General features: G+C 39.6%; 2 protein-coding genes across 5 annotated transcripts in view; one reads left to right on the forward strand and one right to left on the reverse strand.

Annotated features, from left to right (window-relative positions):
- Positions 1-1,500, reverse strand: part of LOC128994050 (uncharacterized) — a 20,974-nt gene extending 19,474 nt beyond the window's left edge. For 3 of the 4 annotated variants that reach the window (XM_054418266.1, XM_054418264.1, XM_054418263.1), the window contains exon 1: positions 521-884. In XM_054418266.1, coding sequence (XP_054274241.1) covers positions 521-600 — 80 coding nt within the window. In that variant the 5' untranslated portion in view covers positions 601-884. Of the gene's footprint in view, positions 1-520; positions 885-1,453 lie in introns of those variants that run through there. The other variant, XM_054418265.1, reaches the window with a different exon arrangement.
- LOC128994049 (protein zyg-11 homolog B-like) lies at positions 1,283-25,074 on the forward strand. The gene is made up of 13 exons (XM_054418262.1): positions 1,283-1,757; positions 4,664-4,858; positions 6,134-6,344; positions 6,793-6,973; positions 7,093-7,238; positions 7,693-7,833; positions 8,609-8,734; positions 9,880-10,087; positions 11,103-11,252; positions 12,222-12,408; positions 21,105-21,391; positions 24,235-24,358; positions 24,858-25,074. The coding sequence occupies exons 1-13, from the start codon at positions 1,441-1,443 to the stop codon at positions 24,895-24,897; spliced, it is 2,313 nt and encodes a 770-aa protein (XP_054274237.1). The 5' UTR covers positions 1,283-1,440; the 3' UTR covers positions 24,898-25,074.

A 25,074-nucleotide genomic window follows, 5' to 3' on the forward strand; every position in this document is an offset into this window, starting at 1 on the left:
AATGTGTGGATTAGCAAAGCAGTACCAAGCAAGTGTTTCCGCAAGCAGGATTTTTATTTCAAGAACAGAATTCTTAGACCATGTGCAGGATAAAAATGGCATGCAGAAGTAAACAAGACTCTTTACCTTTAATTTTATTTTTTTGCAGGATTTTTAGATTTAAGTCAAGATAAAAACCATCCAGAATTAATTGATAGTTTTAATTGATAGGTAGATGCAGGATAGTACCTACTATGGCAAGGTTTAAAGAGATTGTTTAAAACAAGATAGCCTACTTCAAAAATATCACTTGGGATAGAACCAGATTTTTTACGAAATTCATGCAAGACACAAAAGGATTTTCCGTCACGCTAAAACAGGATAAAACAGGATTTTCTCGACCTGAAAAGCGGGTTTTTTTTCTGGTCTTGTGGATACACTGGTGCAAAGACCCTTTCTTATTGTGAGAAAAGGCAAGAAGGATAAGGGTCTATTAGTTTTTTACATGGTTTGCTTAAAAAGGAAAACATGATCTACTAACCTCTTTCCTGAAACATTGTCATATTTACAATCCCAGCCAGGTGGTAATGGGTTTACATCAGATACATTTAAACTAGCCATTCTTGAATCTCAACTGGTAAAGTTAAAGGAATATTTATTAATTATAACGTGGACTGCTAATTTGCTAAGAGAAAAATTCAATAATACTAGGCCTAATGGAGAGACAAATTCGATAGAAGCTAATCTAATATTTAAGAACAGGAGTCACTGCACGAATTAAACACACGCTGGAAAGAAACTACTCTCTCATCACTGGATGTTTAAAAATAATTCCTTGATTAACACTTATAATGCTTCTCTAAGGATATTTCCTGTTTATCTTGTTTATCAACAAATGAGTTTTATCTTGGTTGACATTTCTTCAAATCAATACAAAACAACCACTTGCAGACGAGAAGCTATATTAGCAGCAGGATCAGGATAGCCAACCTCTTAAGTTGAAATTCAAACTACCTCACAAAATATTATCTATAAGAGTGACAATCATCTCAAATGTTTCCAGATAAAAGTTTTTCGTTGAAGTAACATAAGTAGGAGAATAAAATGAAAGAAAAAAATTCTTTTTATTTCAGGAAACAATCCATTAGCTGGTATTATAGTGTAGTATCAATTCAAACCTACTTATTACACCATGGGATACTATATCGACAATCATTATTTTGTCTTTTGTCGTCGTACCCGTACGTACAGCACAGCTGATCGTATTCGTAATATTATGTCAATGTTGTCAGTGTCACTGATATGTGATTTTAACCTTAAATTTGACTTGGTACATAGAAAACACTAATGGAAAGAACATTTTAGTAGATTACAAATTTATTTTAACATAGTGAAACGAAGCTATTCATTTAAGTTAGAGAATCAGTAGCATAATTAGATAAAATAGGCCTGATTAACAAAATGTATGACTCACCTGGCTCACTTCAAGATGTATGTGTTGACTTTATTTGTGAAAATCTGGGCTCTTTATGTGAAGTAACCTCATCAACTGTAGCTGTAGCTACAAGTAGGCTTGAATCATCACCTGTAGACAAAAGTGTTGACGAACAAAGACAAAATGCAAGAGTTCCAACAAATGGAATTAGGGTAGTTTTTAAGGGCAGTGAAATATTTTTACACACCGAAATAGCAGAACAACTACTTACTGCATTGTGTGCCAAAAAGAAACTCTGTGATCAAGTTATGTCTCTTTTTGATGTTAGTACTACAAGATTAAGGTAATGTTGGCTATCTACCTACAAAGCTGATCATTTAGGGTAACTTTAGCTGAAGTTGTTTGTGCTAGCTAAGTGAAATGTAGCGTAGCCTACTAACTTAGTATCCAAACGATTAATACAATTTATTTTCAATGAGTTTTTTTAGCCTCTGCATTACTGTAGGCGTATTATGTACCTAAAATGGTTTAAAATACCTGCTTAATTATAGTAGGCTTATTGTAATCCTTGGCCGCTGTAATGGCAACTAATTTAGTTTCAGTTCTTGATCTGAACCATCATCAGGCCTACAAGGGCTGCACTTTAGTTTACGTCCTACACTAATTTGAATGAAAAATATCGATATATATATAGATTATTCGGGTACACTTCCATATCTGTTGGCACAACCGAATGAGTAATATTGATTATTCGATTGTTTAATTCGATACTATGGTTTGGTTAGTTAGGTTAGGTTAACCTTACCTAACTAACCAAACGATATATCGAAAAATCGATATATCGATCGATATTTTCTTTTGGTTGTTTGTGCCAACAGATATGGAAGTGTACCCGATTATTCAATATATCGATCAATATTTTCATTCAAATGAGTGTAGGAGGTAAACTAAAGTGCAGCCCTTATAAGGTGTCAATTAATCACTTCATTTGAAGGTTATCTACAGAGTTCTATAAATAACACCCACACACACAAGACAAGAGTCACAAAACAAACAAACTTTTATACAAACAAAATGAGAGACAAAAGAGAACGTGACCTGGCTGAAGTAAAGTAGCCTACCTTAAGGTAGAATTTAGCATAAATAGGCCTATTTCCTTTCAGAAAGAAGCTGCTTTTATAAGTTACCTAACCTTTTTATAACAAAACTCATGAAAAATATAACACGGATATAAATTGACATCTTTGTAAATTTATCATACAGTAGGCCCTATGGTACCGGCTATTTCTAAAAAAAAAAACTCGGCGTTGGCCAATCAACTTGTTTTCATAAATGTTACCTTGTTTGTTGTTATCATAAACAACCCCTGCCACAGAACAGTGTAAAAGATTCTTCTTAAAAGATCGTATGGTTAATATGCATTTTAGGGTTTGCACGCGATTTTTGAAATTTTTTTTTTCATTCTACTCGAAATTTAACGCTGATTCCGAAAATGACGTTCTTTTTCCGCGGAAAACGACCATAACGCGGAAAAACGACCAAAACGACCAAAATATTTTTTTTAACAAAACACGTCATGTGGGTACTCAAATTAACCGGAATATTTAGCAGATCACGACTATGCAAGAATTTTTTGGATCCGAGGTCAAATAAGCGAGATATTCACGAAAACGTGATACTACCAGCAATAACTCCAACTCACTAGGGGACAGGTGGGAATTCGGGGTTTTGGGTGGGGGAGACATCTAACGTGGTTTATCGTTGTAATTTAATGTGTAAAAAATAATGGGTAATTAGTCGGGAGAATTATGGGAGATATGCTTGAAACTGGGAAATTTTTCAGTACCAACCTATTCATTGGTTGTAGTAGCACTACCACGTTGCTCGTTAGGTTAGGTTAGGTTGGTTAGGTTAGGTTAGTTTAGGTTGGTTAGGTTAGGTTAGGTTAGGTTGATTAGGTTGGTTAGGTTAGTTTGGTTAGGTTAGGTTGGTTAGGTTAGGTTAGGTTGGTGTGGTTGGTTAGGTTAGGTTGGTGTGGTTGGTTAGGTTAGGTTGGTTAGGTTAGGTTAGGTTGGTTAGGTTAGTTAGGTTAGGTTGGTTAGGTTAGGTTAGGTTAGGTTGGTTAGGTTAGGTTAGGTTAGGTTGGTTAGGTTAGGTTGGTTAGGTTAGGTTAGATTGATTAGGTTAGGTTAGGTTAGATTGATTAGGTTAGGTTAGGTTAGGTTAGGTGAGGTTGGTTAGGTTAGGTTGGTTAGGTTAGGTTAGGTTGATTAGGTTAGGTTAGGTTAAGTTAGGTTAGGTTGGTTAGGTTAGGTTAGGTTGGTTAGGTTAGGTTAGGTTGGTTAGGTTGGTTAGGTTAGGTTTGGTTAGGTTGGTTAGGTTAGGGTAGGTTAGGTTAAGTTAGGTTATGCATAGTATCATCCCTTTTACCTGTTAAATTAAAACATAAACAATTATAATAAAATAATGACCAGCTGATCCTGATCAGCTGTTATTTTAACACAGACAAAAGTTAGAGCAAAAATCCAAAATAGCATCGCATATTTACGTGAAAATCTCGCTTATTTGACCTCGGATCCAAAAAATTCTTGCATAGTCGTGATCTGCTTAATATTACGGTTAATTTGAGTACCCACATGACGTGTTTTGGTAAAAAAAAAAGAGTTTTTGGTCGTTTTGGTCGTTTTTCCGCGTTATGGTCGTTTTCCGCGGAAAAAGAACGTCATTTTCGGAATCAGCGTTAAATTTCGAGTAGAATGAAAAAAAAAATTTCAAAAATCGCGTGCAAACCCTAAAATGCATATTTACCGATCGTATAGGTAGCTTGAAATGTTAGTATTTTTTAATACTTAGGACTACAATCTATATAGGTACCGGTACCTAAGTTAACTTATATTGTCTGAAAACAACATCTGATACGATCTAGCCTATAGGATCGAACTAATTTTTCATCCAATAATTTATCGTAGGTTCTCTTCAAAACTGCACCCACAAGTCCAGGGCTTGGACCGTTTCCCTACAAAAAAGGTTTATCAATACCACCAATGCGTGGATAAACACAATATACTAAATGAGCATGTTGATTTTTTCTCTAACATGCTTTGACTATTTATTAAATGTGTTTTTGTATAACCCTACAGGCTTATGAGTTTATCTTGTAGGAAATCAAACCCACATAAACTAACCCAAAGCATCCAAGGATATCACTTCAAGTTGTCTGACATTCATATTCAACATTTTTGTTATCAGGAGAGTTTGCTTATCGGATGCTAGTCAACTGACTTTACGTGGGCTTAAAGTTTTAAGAGCCCACAAAATAACCGACCTAGAGACACAAGGATTGAAAGTGACTGTCAATGACCTCATCGGCTGTTTAGGAGAGTGGACACTGCAGAACCTACGCTCCCTGAACGTAGCACACAGTGCATTTATGGATGGACCAAAGTAAGCTTGTGTTTCATTTATTAAGATTTAGAATCTAATAGCAGGATTTAAAGTTATGGTTTTCCCTTTTTTACCCTAAAAACATAAAGTTTTGTAATTTCTTTCTATAATATTTTTTAGAGTTTAAAAAACAAATAGCCTGATTTAGTATATTGAAGCGTTATTAATGTTATTATGCGCCTAATAATATAATGGGTAAGGAGAAAATTACAAAAATATGTAACTATATAAACTTCCCATTTTATTCTTATGGAGAATAAGTTGGTCAGGTAAACTTTAGTAGTGTGCTTGTTTATAAACATATTTTGATCAGATTTAAAATTTCACAAAAAATTTTTTTTACCCTCCCTGTTGCAGCAAACCTAAGTACTCGTTAAACTAATACTATTTATATAGGAAATAAAACTATAGATACTTTGAAGGAGATATTGTAGTGTTTGTTAATTCAATCGGGCAATTTTCCTTAGTCTGCAGTTGCGCTGCGGCAGTGGTATTTGTTTTTACTTTTCTCATTGTAGCAAATTAATAACGTTAAAACTGCATTAAACAATACAGGAATACGGATAAAACAACACTGTGTGTACCATACAACCCTATACAAATGGGTTACCGGTATGTAGTGAAGAGACCATAAAAATAAAAACAAAAACGAATCTGAACGAAGGGTGTTTGTACTCTATACCCAGTGGCGTAGGCAATGGGGAGTGTTTGGGGGTCATAAACCCCCATTTGACAAAATTATTTCGCTGCCATCGCAGCAGACGATAATTATCTGGAAGATGTTTTGAAGTCAGACAAAATTCACATACATTTCCCGATTTCCCAGTTGGCTAAACATCCCACATCTGTGTAAGGGCGGAACTGAAATATTATAGAAATTTTTAGATAACATTTTTAACTCTTCTTTTTAATGACCCTTACTGTCCCCCCCACTATTGACCCTTTGTTTCCTTAACCTCATTGTTTCTGTCCTAAAGATTACAAGGTTGCCCTCAGACCCCCTCCTGGGCTCTATGTTAAACCCTTCTTTACATAGTCCTGGCTACGCTACTGTCTATACTGTAACCAATATTTATGTAGGCCTAATTTCCGTAGAACTTTTACCATACAGGTCCATTTAATTAAACTGCAATCGATGGTATAATATTTTCACTTAACATTCTGTGATGTTTTAGAAAGTTAGAATCTATGGTTGTTTTGGCAACAAGCCTTAGTCTACTCAGTTGACGATCAAACTGCTCTGACTTACCTGACTCAGCTGTGTTCTTTTTCCAGATACTGTGTTGTTGTTGCGCTCGCCAAGTTACAAGCCCTGCAGACCTTGAATGTGAGCAACACTGACTTCAACCGTCATGGACTAGAGATTGTAGCTTCCGATCTACCTCAGCTGGAAAACCTGGACATCTCAAACACTAGGGTTGATGATATAACACCTTTGAAAAAGCTCAAACACAGGCTTAAATCCTTGGCCATGTATAATCTAAAGGTAAACACAGGCTCAAATCCTTGGCCATGTACAATCTAAAGGTAAACACAGGCTCAAATCCTGCCATGTACAATCTAAAGGTAAACACAGGCTCAAATCCTTGGCCATGTATAATCTAAAGGTAAACACAGGCTCAAATCCTTGGCCATGTACAATCTAAAGGTAAACACAGGCTCAAATCCTTGGTCATGTGCAATCTAAAGGTAAACATCGGCGATAAACTCACCCTAATTGTAATTTTACAAAGTCTTTTTGTAATATGTTATCATTCTTGTCTATCATTTAGCTCCTATGTTTTATGAGAATACCTGAACCTGTTTTGTGATATCAATCCAAACAAGAATAACACTCAGTTCTTAACTTTGCTTTTGATGTGAGCTCTACATGTTCCTAAGTGTTAATATTTGTTGTAATTGCCTTGAAATAAATCAAATGTATTGTCTTACAGTATATCTTAGTTGCATCCAAAGAGGAGGTAGTGGCTGAAATGACTGAGCTTCAAACCCTAGACATGTCGGAAGATCGAGACAACCACCCTTTTGAAATGTTTGTCTCCATTGCGTCCAAGACGAATGAATTTTTAAACAAGGAAAGAGTTTTGGATAAGTTAACATCACTGGATATTTCAGGTAATATTTTGATTACGGAGTGCTGGGAAAGATTATGATTGTAGAGTGTTGCATGTTGACGAACAAGTTTGGGGTATGATATCTGATTTTGACTACTTTTCACGTTTTTTTTATTTCAGGAAAGGATGAAATCGGTCGTAAAGAGTTGAAAGGATTCGTCAGACGTCATCCCCACTTGAGGTTCCTCGGACTTGTGCATTCCGAGGCTTGCTACGATGATTGCTTCATCAACCCTCGAAATCCCGAGTACAACCCCAACCTTCAGGTAGGTGTAATTTGGGGTAGGCTATTGGGGGTATTGAGAGCCCTGTTCTGATTTATTGTTAAATACTAGAATAAGATGGTAGAACTAAGTAGGCCTACCAGTAATAGATATAATACCAGAAATGCACAATATGTTATACAAAACAGACATAATTTAGAATTTTATAAAAAAAAAACACAGTGTATAGAAAGAGGCCTTAGATATATAAATCTTTTACCAAAAGATATAAAAAATGAATGTAATAGTAGGAAATTTTACTTTAAACTAAAAAAAATTCCTAGTAGAAAAAGCAATTTACTCCTTTGAGGAATTTTACAATTTAAAATATTGTGAATAGACAATAAGTACTCACTGACTCTATTCTTTGTACTTGTACATTCATGAATAAAGGAGATTTTGATTTGATTTGATACTTAAAACCCCTCGGGTTTAATCTTGTGCGGTTTGTGTATAGGTTGCTGGGACTGCGACAGAAGAACAGATAATCTTGGCATTGAGACGCTACTATCACCGTCCACTGTATGTCCAGAAGTGTTTGTATAACCTATTTAGACTCACTCCTACTTTCTCGGACACCAGGGTTGACATTATAAAGGTTCGTAGATTCCTCTTTTATGTTTAAACAAAAGATTGGTTTTGCCATTAATTTAGTCATGAATGGTTGGATGTTCTTTGAAGATTGTTGTTCTCAATGATTGTTTGTGGTAAATGATACCATAGACAAATAGAATAAATAAAGACTGTCAAGGGATGGTTCCGGCGCCCACCGCTAGGAGTGCCGTGTAGTTAAAAAGCGCATACTGCTACAGACGAAGAGTGCAGGAGCCGTATGCTACCAGCAGACGCTGCAGCGGTGTTCGCTGTAGCTACACGGCACTCCTAGCGGTAGGTGCCATAACCTATGCTAACCGCAGCACTGCTGACGGTCTATATTTATTCTATTTGTCTATGTTGATAGCTGTGTTTTCAACAAATAACAACAATATCACCAGGAAAAAATATTGAAAGAACACAAATTTTTAATGTGAACAAAGAGCAATTTCACAATGGATGTTGATGTATTCATCACAAGGCAGAAGATAACCTTAATATCTGGAAATAGTAACTTTTGTATGTCGTAAGAGTCATAATGAAATTGTGATTGCGGAAGACAATCACTGTTTTACTACGATTTTATGAGATGGACACAATCTCCACAATCTTTGTATGGATCGATATGCTAACATTCTGCTAGAATAAGATATCTAGCATAGTGGCGAAAGTTGTTCTGAAAAGCTGTTGTACCAGAGAAAACGCTTAATAAAGACATTTTTTGAGACAATGCAATAGTAAATTCTCAATACCTACAACACTACTTGCCTGTTTTACAGTTAGTTTTGCCTGGGATGAAGTTACACCCGCAGTCTTTCGGAGTGCAAATGGCCGCCACAGCCTGTCTTTACAACCTGACCAAGGGGGACTTGGCCGCTAGGATACACCCTGCCGTGTTGGCTAAGGTAAAAGGAGAACATGACATTTGCCCAAAATATATTGAAAACTACATTTGTTCTTGGTACATGAGTGTTTATAAAGTTTGCCTCGTGTTCAAAAGATTCAAAAACTTGTTTCAACAAGAAACAAAGCTAAATAAGTGTACGGTACAATTTACGTTATAATACTAAAACTTACAAGTGACAGAACACACTTAATACATCTTAATAGTTATTGTCAAATGGATCCTATTTTGATAGTAAGAAATAGACCCCTTGACTTTTGAACTTTTATTTAATGATTCTGGCTAAAAACCAGTTGATTTTTAGTAACTGCATTACCCTATCATTCATTCAAAATTCATCATTTTACATTAACCCTTTGCGGTCGAATGGCGAGTATAGGTCGCCGCCCGCCATTTTCCTGACTGCTCAAAAATGGCGACCTATACTAAAAAAAAAAATCAAAAAAGTTTATTTTTGCTGTCGAATGGTGAGGATATGTTGCTGGGCGCCATTTTCCTGACTGCTTAAATGGCAGTTATATACTCGCCGAAAAATGAAAAAATTGACCTTAAAGGGTTAAATTACACCAGGTTTGCCACCAGTCCTGATTCTGCCGGGACAGTCCCGATTTTGGTTCCTTATGCCCGTATTTAAGCCTATGTTAATCCGGGAGGGAGGGGGCAATGTCCTGATTTTTCCCTGACCTAAGGTGGCAACCCTGAATTACACATTCTGGAGTATTGAAATCCCCTTTGACATGGTTGGAAGTTAGAACTAGACACCCCATTCTCTCTCGCATTAAATTTGTAGTCAGCGTAAAAAAATAAAAACTATTTTTATTACTTATGTCAGCTTATTAACCAAAGACACTAGAAAGACAAACTATTGCCATTGCTAACTGTAGCTTCTTTAAAACACAACAACTATAACTAAAGATAATAATATAATTCCAGACTATATCAAGCTCTGTGAGTGGATTGTGTGGTAAATTTGATGTAATTTCTTAATAATTGGCTACAGTTCCATGTACATGGATTATCTACTTCAGTATTCATTCAATGAACAATAAATCAATTACAATAAATCCAGTGTAATCTGTTGTGAATGTATGCCTCAATGCAGTGAGAAGTTCCTTTGGCAGCTGATGACAGATTTGTTGATTGTAGGTGGTAGAACTATCTCTGGTTGCCATGGAGAACTTCCCTAACCACTACCAGCTGCAGAAGAATACCCTGCTTACTCTGTGCAGTGACAGGATCCTACAGGATGTCCCGATAGAGAAGTACCGCTGTGCTCGGCTGGTGCTAGACTCTCTCTGCGCATTCGAGGACCCGTCCATGAACAGGATGAGCGTAGCTATCTGTAGCATTCTAGGTCAGTACACAAGTCTAATTGGGTAGTTGTGTTGGAATAAAAACTAAGTGAAATTAAATAAATACTTGAATACTTTCAATTGAAACCATGCTATCTTAGGTATTTTAAGCCAAGTATGAATGGAGATGAGTGTAGGATAGGTGGTGCGATCTTTTAGTCTTGTTAGTGACTAAGGCCGGCATGTTCCTTAGGCAAGACTGATAATTAATAGCCCATAAAGCCAATGGCAACTAAGGGACCTACAGCTTATAGTGGAATCCGAACCACATTTTTGCTATACTCAGCTGGGATTGTATAGTATATTGAATCGTAGACATCCTCCATGTTAAAGCTGCCAGTTTTAGTGTTGAGGTTAATTGAGACATCGACAGAGTGCAATGTTATCTATTGATTTCTTTTAAATAGGCAAAATTTCTAACCAACCAAAATTAAAAGGACAAGTTATTGCAAGCTAAAGGAGAAAAACAAACGTTGATAGCGAAGCACTCTGTCATAGCGGAGCACTCTTTCATAGGGGAGCACTCTGTCATAGTGGAGCACTCTGTCGTAGCGGAGCACTTTGTCAGTGGCTTATTCAAGCCCTATCGTGGTAAAAAATTGGCTACAGCCGGTCCATATACAGTGGGACTCCAACTAGGCCTATCCCATTCGCTTACTTTCCGAATCAAAATGCCTTGATTCTCAAGCTCTTCTCAGTGCAAACTGGTTTACAGAATTACTCACTTCAAACAAATATTAAACCAAACGAATATGGATTTTTATTAGAAAATAACTTAAAGCAAGGTAAATTAAACAATAAGGCTAATCTCTTACAGACAAAATTAAAAACCTAATGCTACAATTTTTGCCAAGGTCCCTTTTTCAAACACAATTTTTCACTCTTAGCTTATAATTCTTTACATCTGAACACCTTAAACAGGTAGACCATATGCGCCCTTTGTCAACAAACAAATAGTAATAATTTTACTGTTGTTGAGAAAACATTTAAAATAATATTATCAAATTGCATTGGCAGCCGCTAAGATCTCGACCTGTGAGACGTCTAGGCTGGGCAGCCGACAGCCGTACATGAGGAAGCTACTGAGTCTTGTCCGAGGCAAGATGGAGACTAAGACGGTAGACATCACCATGAAGTTTACCCTCAGTGCTTTGTGGAACCTCACAGGTAATCAAACTTGTCTTTTTATCTGTAGCTTGATTTTCTCGTAATTTTAGATTTAAAATTAAAATGACAGTAAACGAGTAAACCCTCCTACTCTAATGGGACGGGCCCCTAGGTTAGATAACCTAAATAAGGTTGACTGAATGGGAAACTATGGAATAAAATAGCCTACTGTAGAAATTAATTTATTATATTATGTCTTAAAGATAAACTCAAGTGCTTAATTTCAGTTATTGCCTTGTTTTAATTTTTTTCTCATAAAACATAAAAATATTCTCTACTCAAATAACAATTAAAGTATGCAACATGATTGTCAACTTGTGTACCTAAATATATTAACTGTGGCATAGCACAGAGAAGTAAGGAGGGTGTCTAGCACTATTGCTGGTGTCTAGGTCCAAGTCCCGCACCAGCCCCTTACCCTCATGGAGGAAGACCCTGCGCCCTGTGCAATAGGATTTTCCACTCGTCCTTGCTTGTCATAAGCATATTTCCAATACACACCAGAGCTGAAAGTACACGGTTGTCCCATAAGCTTGTTTCCTCTGTACCTTACTTATCTCTGGGCATAGAAAGACAATCCGTCTCTTGTATACTACAGTACTTCATATTTTAGAAACTGTTAGGAATACTTTATATAAAACTCTCACAGAATTACTGTATTCATAAAAACTCACAACCACACTCTAAAACTTACAAAAAAGTCAATCAATTTTTATTTGATCTTTTTCTGTTGTAAATTTTTTGCGCATTACAAAATTAAATTAGCAAGGACAGATTTCTGTTTTATCACTGCAATAAGGATGAAAACGGAAGTCCCTAGATTCCTGGAAAAAGTCGGTCAACCCAACCGGTTTTAAAACTCAGGGTGGATGGGCACTGTTTTATGCCCAAGCACAGGGGGTAATCTAGGGTCGGTTAAGAGAGGGTGTGACTTTAAGCAGCTGGAATACCTTTTCCTCATGCTTACAGATGAGTCTCCGACGACGTGTATAATGTTCCTCAACGAGGGAGGCTTGGACCTGTTCCTGGGAGTGCTTGTGGCGTTCCCAGGAGAAGCAACGGTGGAGACTAAGGTGCTCGGGCTGATCAACAACATCGCGGAAGTGCCTGAACTGAGGACTTATCTGCTCAAGGCTGCGTTCATCGATCTTCTCAGGTAAATCCTCGGCAACAGCATTTCATCTGTTTGGCCAGTTGTGACAAGTTAAGGGGAAGATGAAATGGGTTGCTGACTTTAATGTTATGAATAAATGAAAAATGAAATAAACAAATGAGGATATTGTGCTATTCAAACTTTGATACTAGAGCACTAGATCAGGCTTCCCGTGTATATAAACCAGCTGTAACAGATTCCTTTTTTCAAAAAGACTTGAATGAGTCGCACACAGAGTATGCTACAGTCTAATTTATACTTTCTATTTTTGACCCTTTGATATTCAATGTGACATCAAATATGCTTTAGTGTATGATAAGCTCTTTTCCCAGTCTGGCTCAGTAGAAGTTTGGTATATGATGGGAATCAGTTATATACAGCAACACACTCTCAGTGGCTCACTCAACTTGTGACGCATAGCGGCACGCTATATTTTTTTATAGTGTGTGCAGTTCGCGAAGCCGGGCTGCATGTTCATCTCGTTGCCTGCCGCGACTGCATCAATGCTCTATCCCCACCTTTCCTAGTTTTTGTCCTCCTTCTTCGTCAACCGGCATCTGGACAGAAAAACCTCTCCGGAAAACACCAGGCATTCTCTCGATATGATGGATAAGTTAATTGATAGTTAATAAGTAGTAATAAGTTCAAATTATGGTTGGCTAAGTCAGGTAACAAGCGGGGAGCCCTTCTGGCTCGCCCGACTGGTGAAATGTAGGAAACAAATGTTAGCCGGGTTCGCTACCCTTAAGGTAGCGGACCTTCTCAAACCTGTTAGTTAAACCACATGTTCCCAGAATGTAGCTTAGCAATTATCCATCAATTTCATACATATTAGCCACTCAATATTCAATCTGCATATTATTTTCCCTCACTCATCAATATTAGTAAGTAATTTCCCAGGTTCAGTTCATAGTTTGAAGGATAGGTTAATATTTAAATAGTTAGTTTAATTGGTTCAATCACAGCTGGCTAGGCAAGTGTTCTGATCTGGGTAAAAGGTCTCCGTCCCTCTGGTCCCCAGCAATCTTCCTAATTTTATTGGTAGCAGGCAGATTCAGCACGCTTATGTTAAGTTTGGTCCAGACACACCTTCTCCTAACCTATTACATTACCCCGTTTATTCCCTCCTGATTACCCTAATTTCCCTCCTCCATCCCATACCTTAACCCAGTAGTACCCCCACCTCAAACGGCCCCCTGCCACATATGGTAGCAGAGCGTGGTTCCAAGGTCACATCAACCATCTCAACGTTTTGTATCAAACCGCGAGTCTCCGTCGACATCCCAAACTCAGGGAAACTCCAAAGGGGAGCACCGTTAGGCACCGCAGCGCTTCCCCTTGTTCAGTCTGTATGTCAGGTGCCCAAAAGGCAAAATTTGGTCAACAAACCTAAGGGTTCCCCAAGCATTCCGCCAAACGAGCTTTGTTACATCACCCTAAATTTTAGGGGAATTGTTAAGGAAGCCCTTATAGATACCGGATCTTCGTTTTGTTTGTTGTCATCTGAAACTTATCAGCTCTTAAAGCGACATACCAGCGCAGTCGTCAGTAAACACCCGACAACATTTTCAGCAATATCCGCAGCCGGCGAACCCATAAATTTCAAATTTGCAGCAAAGATTCATTTCAAAATAAAACACCTTTCTTGGACGTATCAATTTTTTGTCACTGATAAATTACCAGTTCCCATTTTGATAGGGTCTGATTTCTTAACAAAAACCAAGGCACTAATCAACATGTGCACTCACTCTCTTAGTTTTCCGTATGGATCACCTGGATCCCCGACAGCCTTTTCACTCATTTGCACTCCAATCACCGAGCAGAAAGAACTTTCCTTCAATATGGGGGAAAATTTAAATCCCCAACAACGCCAAGTTGTCTCTCAGTTGCTTTCAGAATTCCCTGAGACCATCACTAGCAAGTTAGGGCGAACAAACCTCTTAAAGTATCATATCCGCATCAAGGAAACCAAAGTTGTGCGAAACAAACCGTATCAGTACGCCCCTCCCAAGCTTCAACTTATGCGGCAACACATCGACGAACTGCTACAAAAGGGAGTTATTAGACCCTCCACGTCACAATATGCCTCCGCCGCCTTTCTAGTTCCCAAAAAGGGTGGGAAAACTCGCATGGTCGTCGACTACAGAAATTTGAATTCCATTTTGGAACTTGACGCCACGCCAATGCCCACCATAGAAAGCGCCTTTCAGCATTTAGGCCAGGCTCGTTGGTTCACACTCCTTGATTTGAACTCGGCATACAACCAAATTCCCCTGGCCGAAGAGTCTAAGCAATTCACGTCTTTTGTTGTTCCTTGGGCTCAATATGAGTTCAATTTCCTCCCTTTTGGTCTTGCTTCTGGTAGTATGGTTCTCACCTCCTTGATTGACAAAATTTTTGGCGACATAAAGTTCAAATACATTTACAATTTTTTCGACGACTTGTGTGTATATAGCGATTCAACCTTTGAAGACCATGTGGAAAAGGTCAGATCAGTAATCCAACGCCTCTGCGACTCAGGACTAACTGTCAATCCGGAAAAGATCACAGTAGCCTCCAATAAAATTCAGTTCCTTGGCCATGTTTTTTTCCAATCACACTATTTCCATCCACCCTGACAGGACACGACCAATAGATGAATTTCCCATCCCCAAGAACATCAAACAGTTGTCCCGCTTCCTAGGAATGACAGCCTTCTACGCCCGTTTTATAAAAGATTATGCATCAATAACGGCACCTCTGAATCAGCTAAAGAAAAAGGGTGTCCCTTTCGTTTTTGGCCCCGACCAGATCACAGCCTTTCAAGCCTTAAAGAAGGCATTGGTTTCCTCCACCATCCTCCGCATGCCCGATTTCAACCGTCAATTCGTTGTCCACACGGATGCTTCCGGCTCATCAATCGGAGCAGTCCTTCTTCAGCCCCATGGTGATCAGTTGTTCCCGGTTTCCTATGCTTCCCCAGCTCTAAATAAGCACGAGCTCAACTACTCTACACTTCAACTCGAATGCCTTGCAGTAGTCTTTGCCTTGCAGAAATACCATCAGTACTTAGAACACCGAGAGTTCGAGCTTCACTCGGACTGCTCAGCCCTCACTTGGCTTCTTAATCACCCCCGTCAGATCGGCAAGATTGCACGTTGGATTTCTTTCATCAACTCCTTTCAGTTCAAAATTTACCACATTCGTGGAAGGGACAATGTTATCGCGGATTGCCTGTCCCGACTCTTTGAAAACACAGAACCAACAGAAGTTACACCCCCCACAACACAACCATCAATTTTATCTCTTTTCTCTTTACCCGAGGCCTTCAAGGACATCTCAAAGCATCAACTCGATGATCCCGACCTCAGGAAAATAATTAGATCCGCAAACAAACCTCCAAATTATTCAGTTGACAATAACACCCTTCTTTACCGTCTTCCGAACCAAACAAAACCCAGAGTAGTTGTTCCTTCCAAGCTTTTCGATCTTTTATTTGCCTACTACCACGAGTCTCCCACTTCAGCCCATTTAGGCATCAGCAAGACCCTTGCCCGCATCGAACCCTTTTTCTGGGCACCAGACCTCAAAACCGTCATCGCTGATAAGGTTCGAGCTTGTGTCAAATGCCAAAGGTGCAAGCAGGCACCAAACACAAAGGTGGGGAAACTCTATTCTGAAATAGTAACTCAACCGTGGGAGAAAATGTTCATCGACCATATTGGCCCTCTGCCACTCACTCTCAATCGAAACCAGTACATCCTAACCGTAGTGGATTCCTTTTCTAAGTTTTGCCTCATGATCCCTGTCAGGAATACCAAGGCCCAAACCACCGCATCAGTGCTAACCAAGCAAGTTTTCTCAATCTTTGGTCCTCCAAAATTCCTAGTTTCCGACAACGTCTCCTCCTTCAAGTCAGTAACAGTCAAAAACCTTTGCATGGGACTAGGCATTCAACACATCTACACCAGTCCCTATTACCCCAACCCTTCCCACGCCGAAAGGGTCAACAAACAAATAAAAATAGCCATCCGAATTTTCCACCATGAACACCAAAAACGCTGGGATCAGGAATTACACTGGTTCCAGCTAGCATTCAACTCTGCCCGTCACGACTCCACCAAAACTTCCCCAGCCCGTTTATTCCTTGGTCGAAACATATCCCATCCTTTAGAGCTCCACTGGAATCTAGACAGGCTAATCGACGACCAGGCTTCCCCACAGTCTTCAAATGAAGAGTGGGGAAGAGCCGTCGAGAACCTCATCAGAGCTAGACAGCTTAGGCATTACATTACATTACATTTTACATTTACATTTGTTGTCATGAGAGCCGAAGCCCCCTGACTGCTTACCCGGTACCTATCCTTCAGGACATACCCGGGCCCCATGATGTAGGCCGAAGCTTACGCATCAACCTTTAGCACATCATGGGCGGATGACTTAAGGTCATCAGGCTCGCCGGCTGCCGAAGCAGACCCTTCGGAAAGAGGGTTGCCCCTCAATCCTAACCAGGGATTCCGGCTGCTTGTTTAAGCGTCACTCCACCTGGGTTCCACTAGGTCGGAACCTAGAGGTCCATAGTAGAGCGCCCCGACGCATTTAGTGCAAGCAACACTCGGGACCTATCTCATCCCTGACAGGCAGAACCCGCCATCAATAGCCAGGAGGAAGGGGACCATCAGCACGCTGACAGGGGGAACCCCAACCTCCCATTTACACCGCTGCCCGATCGAGGCCTGACCCATTGCTGGGAACCAGAGATATCCAGAGCGATAGATCCCCAGATACCCCTGGCGGGCTCGGACCCAGCACCCGATCTACTTCGTTTGCCCGTCAGACCCAACATCACTGCCAGGCCATCAGGGTTTCCCAAAAGGAGGCAGGTATAGAAGTGGGACCCACCCGGATGAACCTATCCACCAGAGGTGGCGACACCCTTGACTCAATTGAGGTTCCGGGAAGAACCCCCCACACTCAAGATAACCATACCGTCCGTGCTCAGAGACAGGGATAGGTTTGCATAAGTACCTACAAACCGTTGCCCTCACACTGCGGAAAGTTACGTTGCCCTTGAGTGTCCCCGTGAGCTGCGGGTACTTGCCCGTTTTCACCTCCAGGAAAGGTTACTTCCAAAGTCGAGGATTTGCCCACTGAATGCTGGTCGCACACAACAAGCAGGCCAAAGCCCAAAGAACCACAGACACAGGTAGGTTAGAGATTATGATGTACTTCCATCTCTCCTAGAGCTAAACACCCCTCCATCCTGGATAAAGGAATGTCACTGGGACCCGATGCCCAGTCGACCATGTCTGTGGCCAACTTGAAAATGCCGATACCAACACGGAGCATTTACCTCCCCTCTGGGGGCTAGGTATTTCACCTCCCAGGACGAGGCTACTTCCAAAGTCGAGGATATGCCTCACAAAATGTCAGTCGAACACAACAGGTAGGACTCAGTCACAACCACAGTTACAGGTAGATGAGGAGAGGCGGAATTAACGGCGTCACTGAGAGCTAAACACCCCCCCCACCCTGAATGGAGGGAATGTCACTGGAGGCTCCCCCTAAGGGGCTGGCGCTTACCAGTCGTCCATAACTGTGGTCTACCTGAAGTGCCGGGTCTGACACCGGGCAGTTACCTCCCCTCTGGGAGAGCTAGGGTCCGCGTGGTCGCCCAGGCCACGAACCCACGCAAGCGTGAGCCCCCTGCGGTTAGACAGCTTAGGCAGCAGAAATACGATCTGGACAGATTGCCCAACCCGTACAAGACCGGGGACTGGGTAATGTTCAGAGAACATCACCTCAGTAGAGCTGCCGATGCCATCAACCAAAAATTGCTCCCTGTCTGGTCCAAACCTTGCGTCATTGAAGCATTTTCGTCCCCAGTCACTGCACGTTTGGTAAATCCATCAACAGGAAAATTCATTAGAAATGCACACGTGTCACATCTGAAACGATTTTTTCAGCCACAATTTTAAAGAAACAACAAGATCAATCTCTTTACCCAGATCAGAACACTCTGCTAAAGTGATATTAGGTTAAGTCTTCTCAATCTGTCGCTGTCCCCTCCAACGCCCGGGGGAAAGTGAGTCTCGGGGTATCCTTCCTTAGGATGGGCTGCCCTACATGTCTTCCTCCGTGCGTTGTCGGCCAAATCTTTTACCCCTCCCTCTTCGTCTCTCGCACCCTCACTGAGTTCAGTAAAGAATTTTTTTTATTGAATCACGTTTTTGGTGATTACTTTCCACGGGAGATTTAATTTTATTTTTTATTTTGCTTATTTTTACCCCCGTAGGAAAGGGCTCAGTGATGGCACCTTCTGTGGCGACCTAGCTAGTCGAGTGTTTAGAGACAAACTCTCTTTCTATTCTTTCCTTTACCTCCCTTATTTTCTTTTCTTACTTCTTAGCTTAATTAGTCACTAAGGTAGAGTTAGTTAGATTTAGGGGAGAAATAGTTACCAGTTTAGTTAAGAAACTCAGTACTTTTATTTTTTACAAAAAAACAAACGAACCGGAAATCTTGCCTCTCAAGGGAAATACTTGATAAGGAAACAATCTCCAGAATCCCAAGAATACCTATTCCCACCTTTTTCTAGCGCTTACCGACGCGCAATTTTCTGCATGCGTAATAATTTGCATGCGAAACGTTCTAAATAAAAAAAAAAAAAAAAAAAAAAAGGTTTTAACAAGAACAGTTTACTATCCTTCCAAACTCCTTCAACACACAGACCCCCAACGAACCCATGGTTCACCTTTTGAGTCCGAGCCAACCCGTCAGTGATCGGACCTCCACCTTGCGACCAACCCTTCTTCATTTCCACAACGACAGTCACCTTGAAAATAATTTTTTTTACGATCATCTGCGATCTGATTAAATATTCATTTCCCCCAGCATTATTTAATAGAAACCAGACAACTGCACAATCAAAGCAACAAAAAAAAAAGTAATAAATAAATCAAATGAAAGAGCAAAACTCAATTAACAACTCTACAATTTTCCCGCATACCAATCAATCATGAAATATCGTGCACATCTGTTTTGGACCACAAGAGACATTTACCTTCTACATCCCCCATCATCAGTCAGCGATGCTCCGGCCTTGTCCGCATGAGTCATCAGCCAGCACACCTTGGGCGCAGCCAGCGATGCTCCAGCCTTGTCCGCATGAGTCATCAGCCAACACACCTTGGGCGCAGCCTGCGATGCTCCGGCCTTGTCCGCATGAGTCATCAGCACACAACATCTCTTTGCCTACACTCAGCCTGCTGCCTCAACACTTAGCCCATACCATCAGCACCTCTCAAGACCTGCATCACCAGAAGACACACCAGCTGATCTCAAATTCCCCCACAGTGCACCAGCAATGCCTTAAGAAGAAAACCTATTAAAAAAAAAAAAAAAAAAAAAAAAAAATCTTTTGTGCGTGCAGTTGTCCGTCCCTTTTTATTTCACAACAGAAAGCAATTCAATTCCAATTTTTGCCAGGTTAGGGAAACAAACTGTCGTCCCCACAATGCCTTCCTCTTTTCGCAGGGGGGGTGGATCCCGCTCTCTGCCGTGGTTGGTTCGGGAAAGTCCGGTGGTCCGAGGTGCCTATTACAGCCAGGCTGGTCAGAACCTTCCACATCTGGAAGCAAACCGAACGACAAACTTCCCCACAAAAAAAAAAAAAAACACACCAAACCAAACCCTTTCACCAACCTTCAAAAAAACTGTTCTGTTCTTTTCTTTTCTTTCGTCGTAAGGGGGGTGGTTGTGACGCATAGCGGCACGCTATATTTTTTTATAGTGTGTGCAGTTCGCGAAACCGGGCTGCATGTTCATCTCGTTGCCTGCCGCGACTGCATCAATGCTCTATCCCCACCTTTCCTAGTTTTTGTCCTCCTTCTTCGTCAACCGGCATCTGGACAGAAAAACCTCTCCGGAAAACACCAGGCATTCTCTCGATATGATGGATAAGTTAATTGATAGTTAATAAGTAGTAATAAGTTCAAATTATGGTTGGCTAAGTCAGGTAACAAGCGGGGAGCCCTTCTGGCTCGCCCGACTGGTGAAATGTAGGAAACAACAAAAATGAAATGAAGGTAGCGGACCTTCTCAAACCTGTTAGTTAAACCACATGTTCCCAGAATGTAGCTTAGCAATTATCCATCAATTTCATACATATTAGCCACTCAATATTCAATCTGCATATTATTTTCCCTCACTCATCAATATTAGTAAGTAATTTCCCAGGTTCAGTTCATAGTTTGAAGGATAGGTTAATATTTAAATAGTTAGTTTAATTGGTTCAATCACAGCTGGCTAGGCAAGTGTTCTGATCTGGGTAAAAGGTCTCCGTCCCTCTGGTCCCCAGCAATCTTCCTAATTTTATTGGTAGCAGGCAGATTCAGCACGCTTATGTTAAGTTTGGTCCAGACACACCTTCTCCTAACCTATTACATTACCCCGTTTATTCCCTCCTGATTACCCTAATTTCCCTCCTCCATCCCATACCTTAACCCAGTAGTACCCCCACCTCAAACGGCCCCCTGCCACAAACTGAGCTCAATCAATCAATGAATTTTCTTTATTGATATTTCTTTAAGAAAAAAAAGTAGTGTCATATTGTGATTCAGTTGATTTTCATTCTAAAACTAGCTACATTTAACACGGAACGAAATTTATACTCTCCGTAGTCATTGGCAAGAGCTCTGCAATATTAAATGTTGTTCCAGGAACCTGCTCCACTCGTCCCAGATAGACGTGAGCTACTTTGCCGCAGGGATCATGGCACATTTGGCGTCACAGGGGAAGAAAGCGTGGCAGGACAGTGGAGCAGAGCTGTCGTGGCAGGACGCCCTGTGTGACCTTGGGGCCGTGGTCGCCGCGTGGCAGCCGCCCGAGGGTGAGATGGTGGCGTACAGGTCGTTCCATCCGTTCTTGTCTCTGCTGCAGTGCTACGACGCTCCTCAAGTGCAGCTGTGGGCGGTGTGGGCGATACACCACGTGTGCACTAAGAATGGTACTTACTTCTTTTTTGTGGATCTACACAATTTTTTTTTTTTTTACGAGTAAGGAAATGGGATTTAAACCCACATTCGCCTTTTTGTTAGAGATCATCATTAATTGGTAGTCCCAACTATAAATGGCATCTAGATCCAGAAAAAACCCCATTTGAGATCGAACAAGCTACCTTCAGATTTGAAGGGGGGCACTTACAACCACTAGGCTACCCAGACAATTTGAGGATCGAGTTGTGTGTTAACAAGAGCAGGAAGTTCAGAACTTCTTTCATGCCTTAACCCTAAATTTTGTATTAAACATGTTGTTAAAGTTTTTATATGTATTTGTGTTTATCTTACGGATTAGCACTTTTTATATTTTACCAAGGGGACAGTCCAAACTTTGGTCACTAGTTATGTACCATCAGATAGTTTTATATCAATGTAGTTAACAGTTATTAAGTTAACTAGCTGGCGCGACAGACGTCGTCCTGTCCTAATGTGGTTTTATGTCAATGGTCGTTCATTTTCAAGATGAGCTCGCTCGCATGGCTCAATCACGTCCGGTTGAAGTTCGTTTGCTACGCTTACTCACCTTTAAGTTGGAGCTCGTTCGCTGCGCTCTCTCACCTTCAGATTAGCTCGTTCGCTATGCTAACTCGCCTCCAGGTTAAAGTTCGTTCGCTACGCTCACTCACCTTTTGGTTGCAAATTAGCTATTATCATAAATTTAAAAAAAATAATAGTGCTGCACCCTGTTGGTAAACCTATTACCTTTTTAATGCTATTGAACATCACAGAATCAAATTGTTTGGTTGAACCAGCTGTTAAGATTCTTTAATTCCATTTAAATATGAGTACTCATAAGGTTAACATGGGAAACTCCAGAGCCACTAGGGCGGAGCCCTTTTGACGGATCTGCACCAAACTTCACACAAACCATCCTTGAATAATGCTTAATAATGCCTGAAAGTTTCATTACAATCTGTCGAGCGATTTCGGAGTCCATAAAGGACAAACAAACAAACGAACAAACATACATACATTGGATTTTATATATAAACTAGCTGGCCCGACAGACGTCGTCCTGTCCTATTGTGGTTTTATGTCACATGCTCGTTCATTTTCAAGATGAGCTTGTTCGCATGGCTCAATCACGTCCTGGTTGAAGTTCGTTCGCTACGCTCAATCACCTTTAGATTGGAGCTCGTTCGCTGCGCTCACTTGCCTTCAGGTTAGCTCGTTCGCTACGCTAACTCGCCTCCAGGTTGAAGTTCGTTCGCTACGCTCACTCACCTTTTGGTTGCAAATTAGCTATTATCATAAATTAAAAAAAAATAATAGTGCTGCACCCTGTTGGTAAACCTATTACCTTTTTAATGCTATTGAACATCACAGAATCAAATTGTTTAGCTGCACCAGCTGTTAAGATTCTTTAATTCCATTTAAATATGAGTACTCATAAGGTTAACATGGGAAACTCCAGAGCCACTGGGGCGGAGCCCTATTGACGGATCTGCACCAAACTTTACACAAACCATCCTTGAATAATGCTTAATAATTGCTAAAAGTTTCATTACAATCTGTCAAGCGGTTTTGGAGTCCATAAAGGACAAACATACAAATATACAAACATACATTGGATTTTATATATATAGACTAGTGGCTTTTAGGGGCAATAGCCCCTATATATGTATAAATATTTTGTCTCATGGGTTGAACCTTGAACCATTGGGTTGATCTCCATTTGTCAACTCGATCGTTTAACATTTTTGTATACAATATGTATAATAATTATTACATGCCTGCATAATGCATTTTGCTATCTGCTCTGTTTAAAATAACAGTTCCAAAAGACTGTTCATCCGGTATTATAACAACTGTCTAATCATTAATACAACTAATGATCATTTTCAATTATAATCTTCATGACTATTAATTAAATATATATATAAATCTCTTTGAATATAGACAAATTCACTTAGATTAAACACATAGAGATAACGTCTTCCTCCAGATTGTAAAATGCTAATTACAATGACAGAAAAATATTGTATTTTGTATTTAGTTTATAACAAAATCTCTCTGAAAACAACATTTTTGTTGTATGGTATCCATTTTAATTGATTCCTTCGTCTTTATTTGATTCTAGTACTATTTTGACATCATCTGGCCGCCTTACCTGGTTAACATAAAGTTGACCATGGGTAAACACTATTTTTTTCTTCAAATAAATGCCAACTTTTGTTCGGGTTCGGCCTCGTCCTTTGCTTTAATAATAAGTAATATTGAAAGCTAATCGCAATGGGAATTGAATACTTGTAAACTTAAACAGCATATCAGGATCTATAGATATTAGTTTTATTTTCGGCATGGAAAAATAAGTCCCCTTTGCCTACTCCAGTAACCACTTCTAACTTTACACTTTGTTCAGACATACCTAACACAACAAATCGTACTCCATTAAACAATCCAGACCCTTAAAATTAGGGAAAAGTCTATTTCAAATTTATAATAGTATGCATATTACAGTACATATTACATATCATATGCTTTAAATAAAGTTAAACCACATGTTTTAAAGTAAACAAAGCACATGACCTAGATTCCCATGTTATTTAAATGTGAATTATTTTATTCCGTAACGACAGTTTGGTGCATAATTAAGAAAAATGAATATTTTTCCCCAAAATTTCATGCTGAGACCTTTAAAATGAGGCCTCTCCCAGCTTTCTACGTCCTCCCGTTCGCTCACAATTTCATTGTAAAATTTTGGGCTTACGGAATTAGATATATAGATAGATTGTTATTTTATTTGTATTGAACTTATTTTACATTGAACTTATTTTGATAAATCTCATAGCCTCAAGATACTGCCCAATGCTGGAAGCGGACCAGGGCAGCCAACTGTTGCGACAGATGTACAGTTGTACCAACATCGACCCTCGAGTCAAGGACATTTGTGCAGACATTCTCAGTTTACTGAGGTAAATCTAAAAAAAAAACTAAATCTGTTTTTATCAGGTTAATTGTTTATGTAAAAGACCTACCCAAGATAGTGAAAAACCAATGCTATTTTAGCTTGTGTAATATTGTAGAAAATTATTTTTATTTTTATTGCATTTTATTAACCAGTTAAGTATTAATAGGAGACGTTGACATTTTCTACTATCACTATTTTGCTTTTGTCGATCTACCAAACAATCACTCTCTTGGTAAAACTACAAAATATTTCTCATTCCATTTCAGTATCACCTTTATTCTCCATTCAATAAAAATTATTCAAGTTGACTAAAAACATAAATAGAAGTAGTAAAGATCATTTGACAAAATAACAAAGCCAACCCTTTATCATATAATTTTATTTCCAATTTCATCGTTCAGTATTAAAATACTATATCCTGACAACTTAAAAAATAGACTTTATATAATATTTTAATATTTCAGTAAGTTACTGTATTTAATTGATGCGTTAAACTGTTTCAGGCATAACAGTGGAACAACCGTCTGTGAAAGCTCACCATGACAGAAACACCAAAGTGAACCTAACCTAAAAGCTGACCATATAAATATTTCATAGATTATGTTATTGTAAAAATCTGACTATATGAAATCATCTTTACAAATTATTTATTTTGTATGTAGTTGTATATTATTGTTATTTTTTGTGTATATCTATATATAAAAGTTGTACAATTATTAA

Source organism: Macrosteles quadrilineatus, unplaced genomic scaffold (genome assembly GCF_028750875.1).
Source record: "Macrosteles quadrilineatus isolate MER2022 unplaced genomic scaffold, UCM_ALF_1.0 Scaffold_5__1_contigs__length_97177068, whole genome shotgun sequence".
Lineage (NCBI taxonomy): Eukaryota > Metazoa > Arthropoda > Insecta > Hemiptera > Cicadellidae > Macrosteles > Macrosteles quadrilineatus.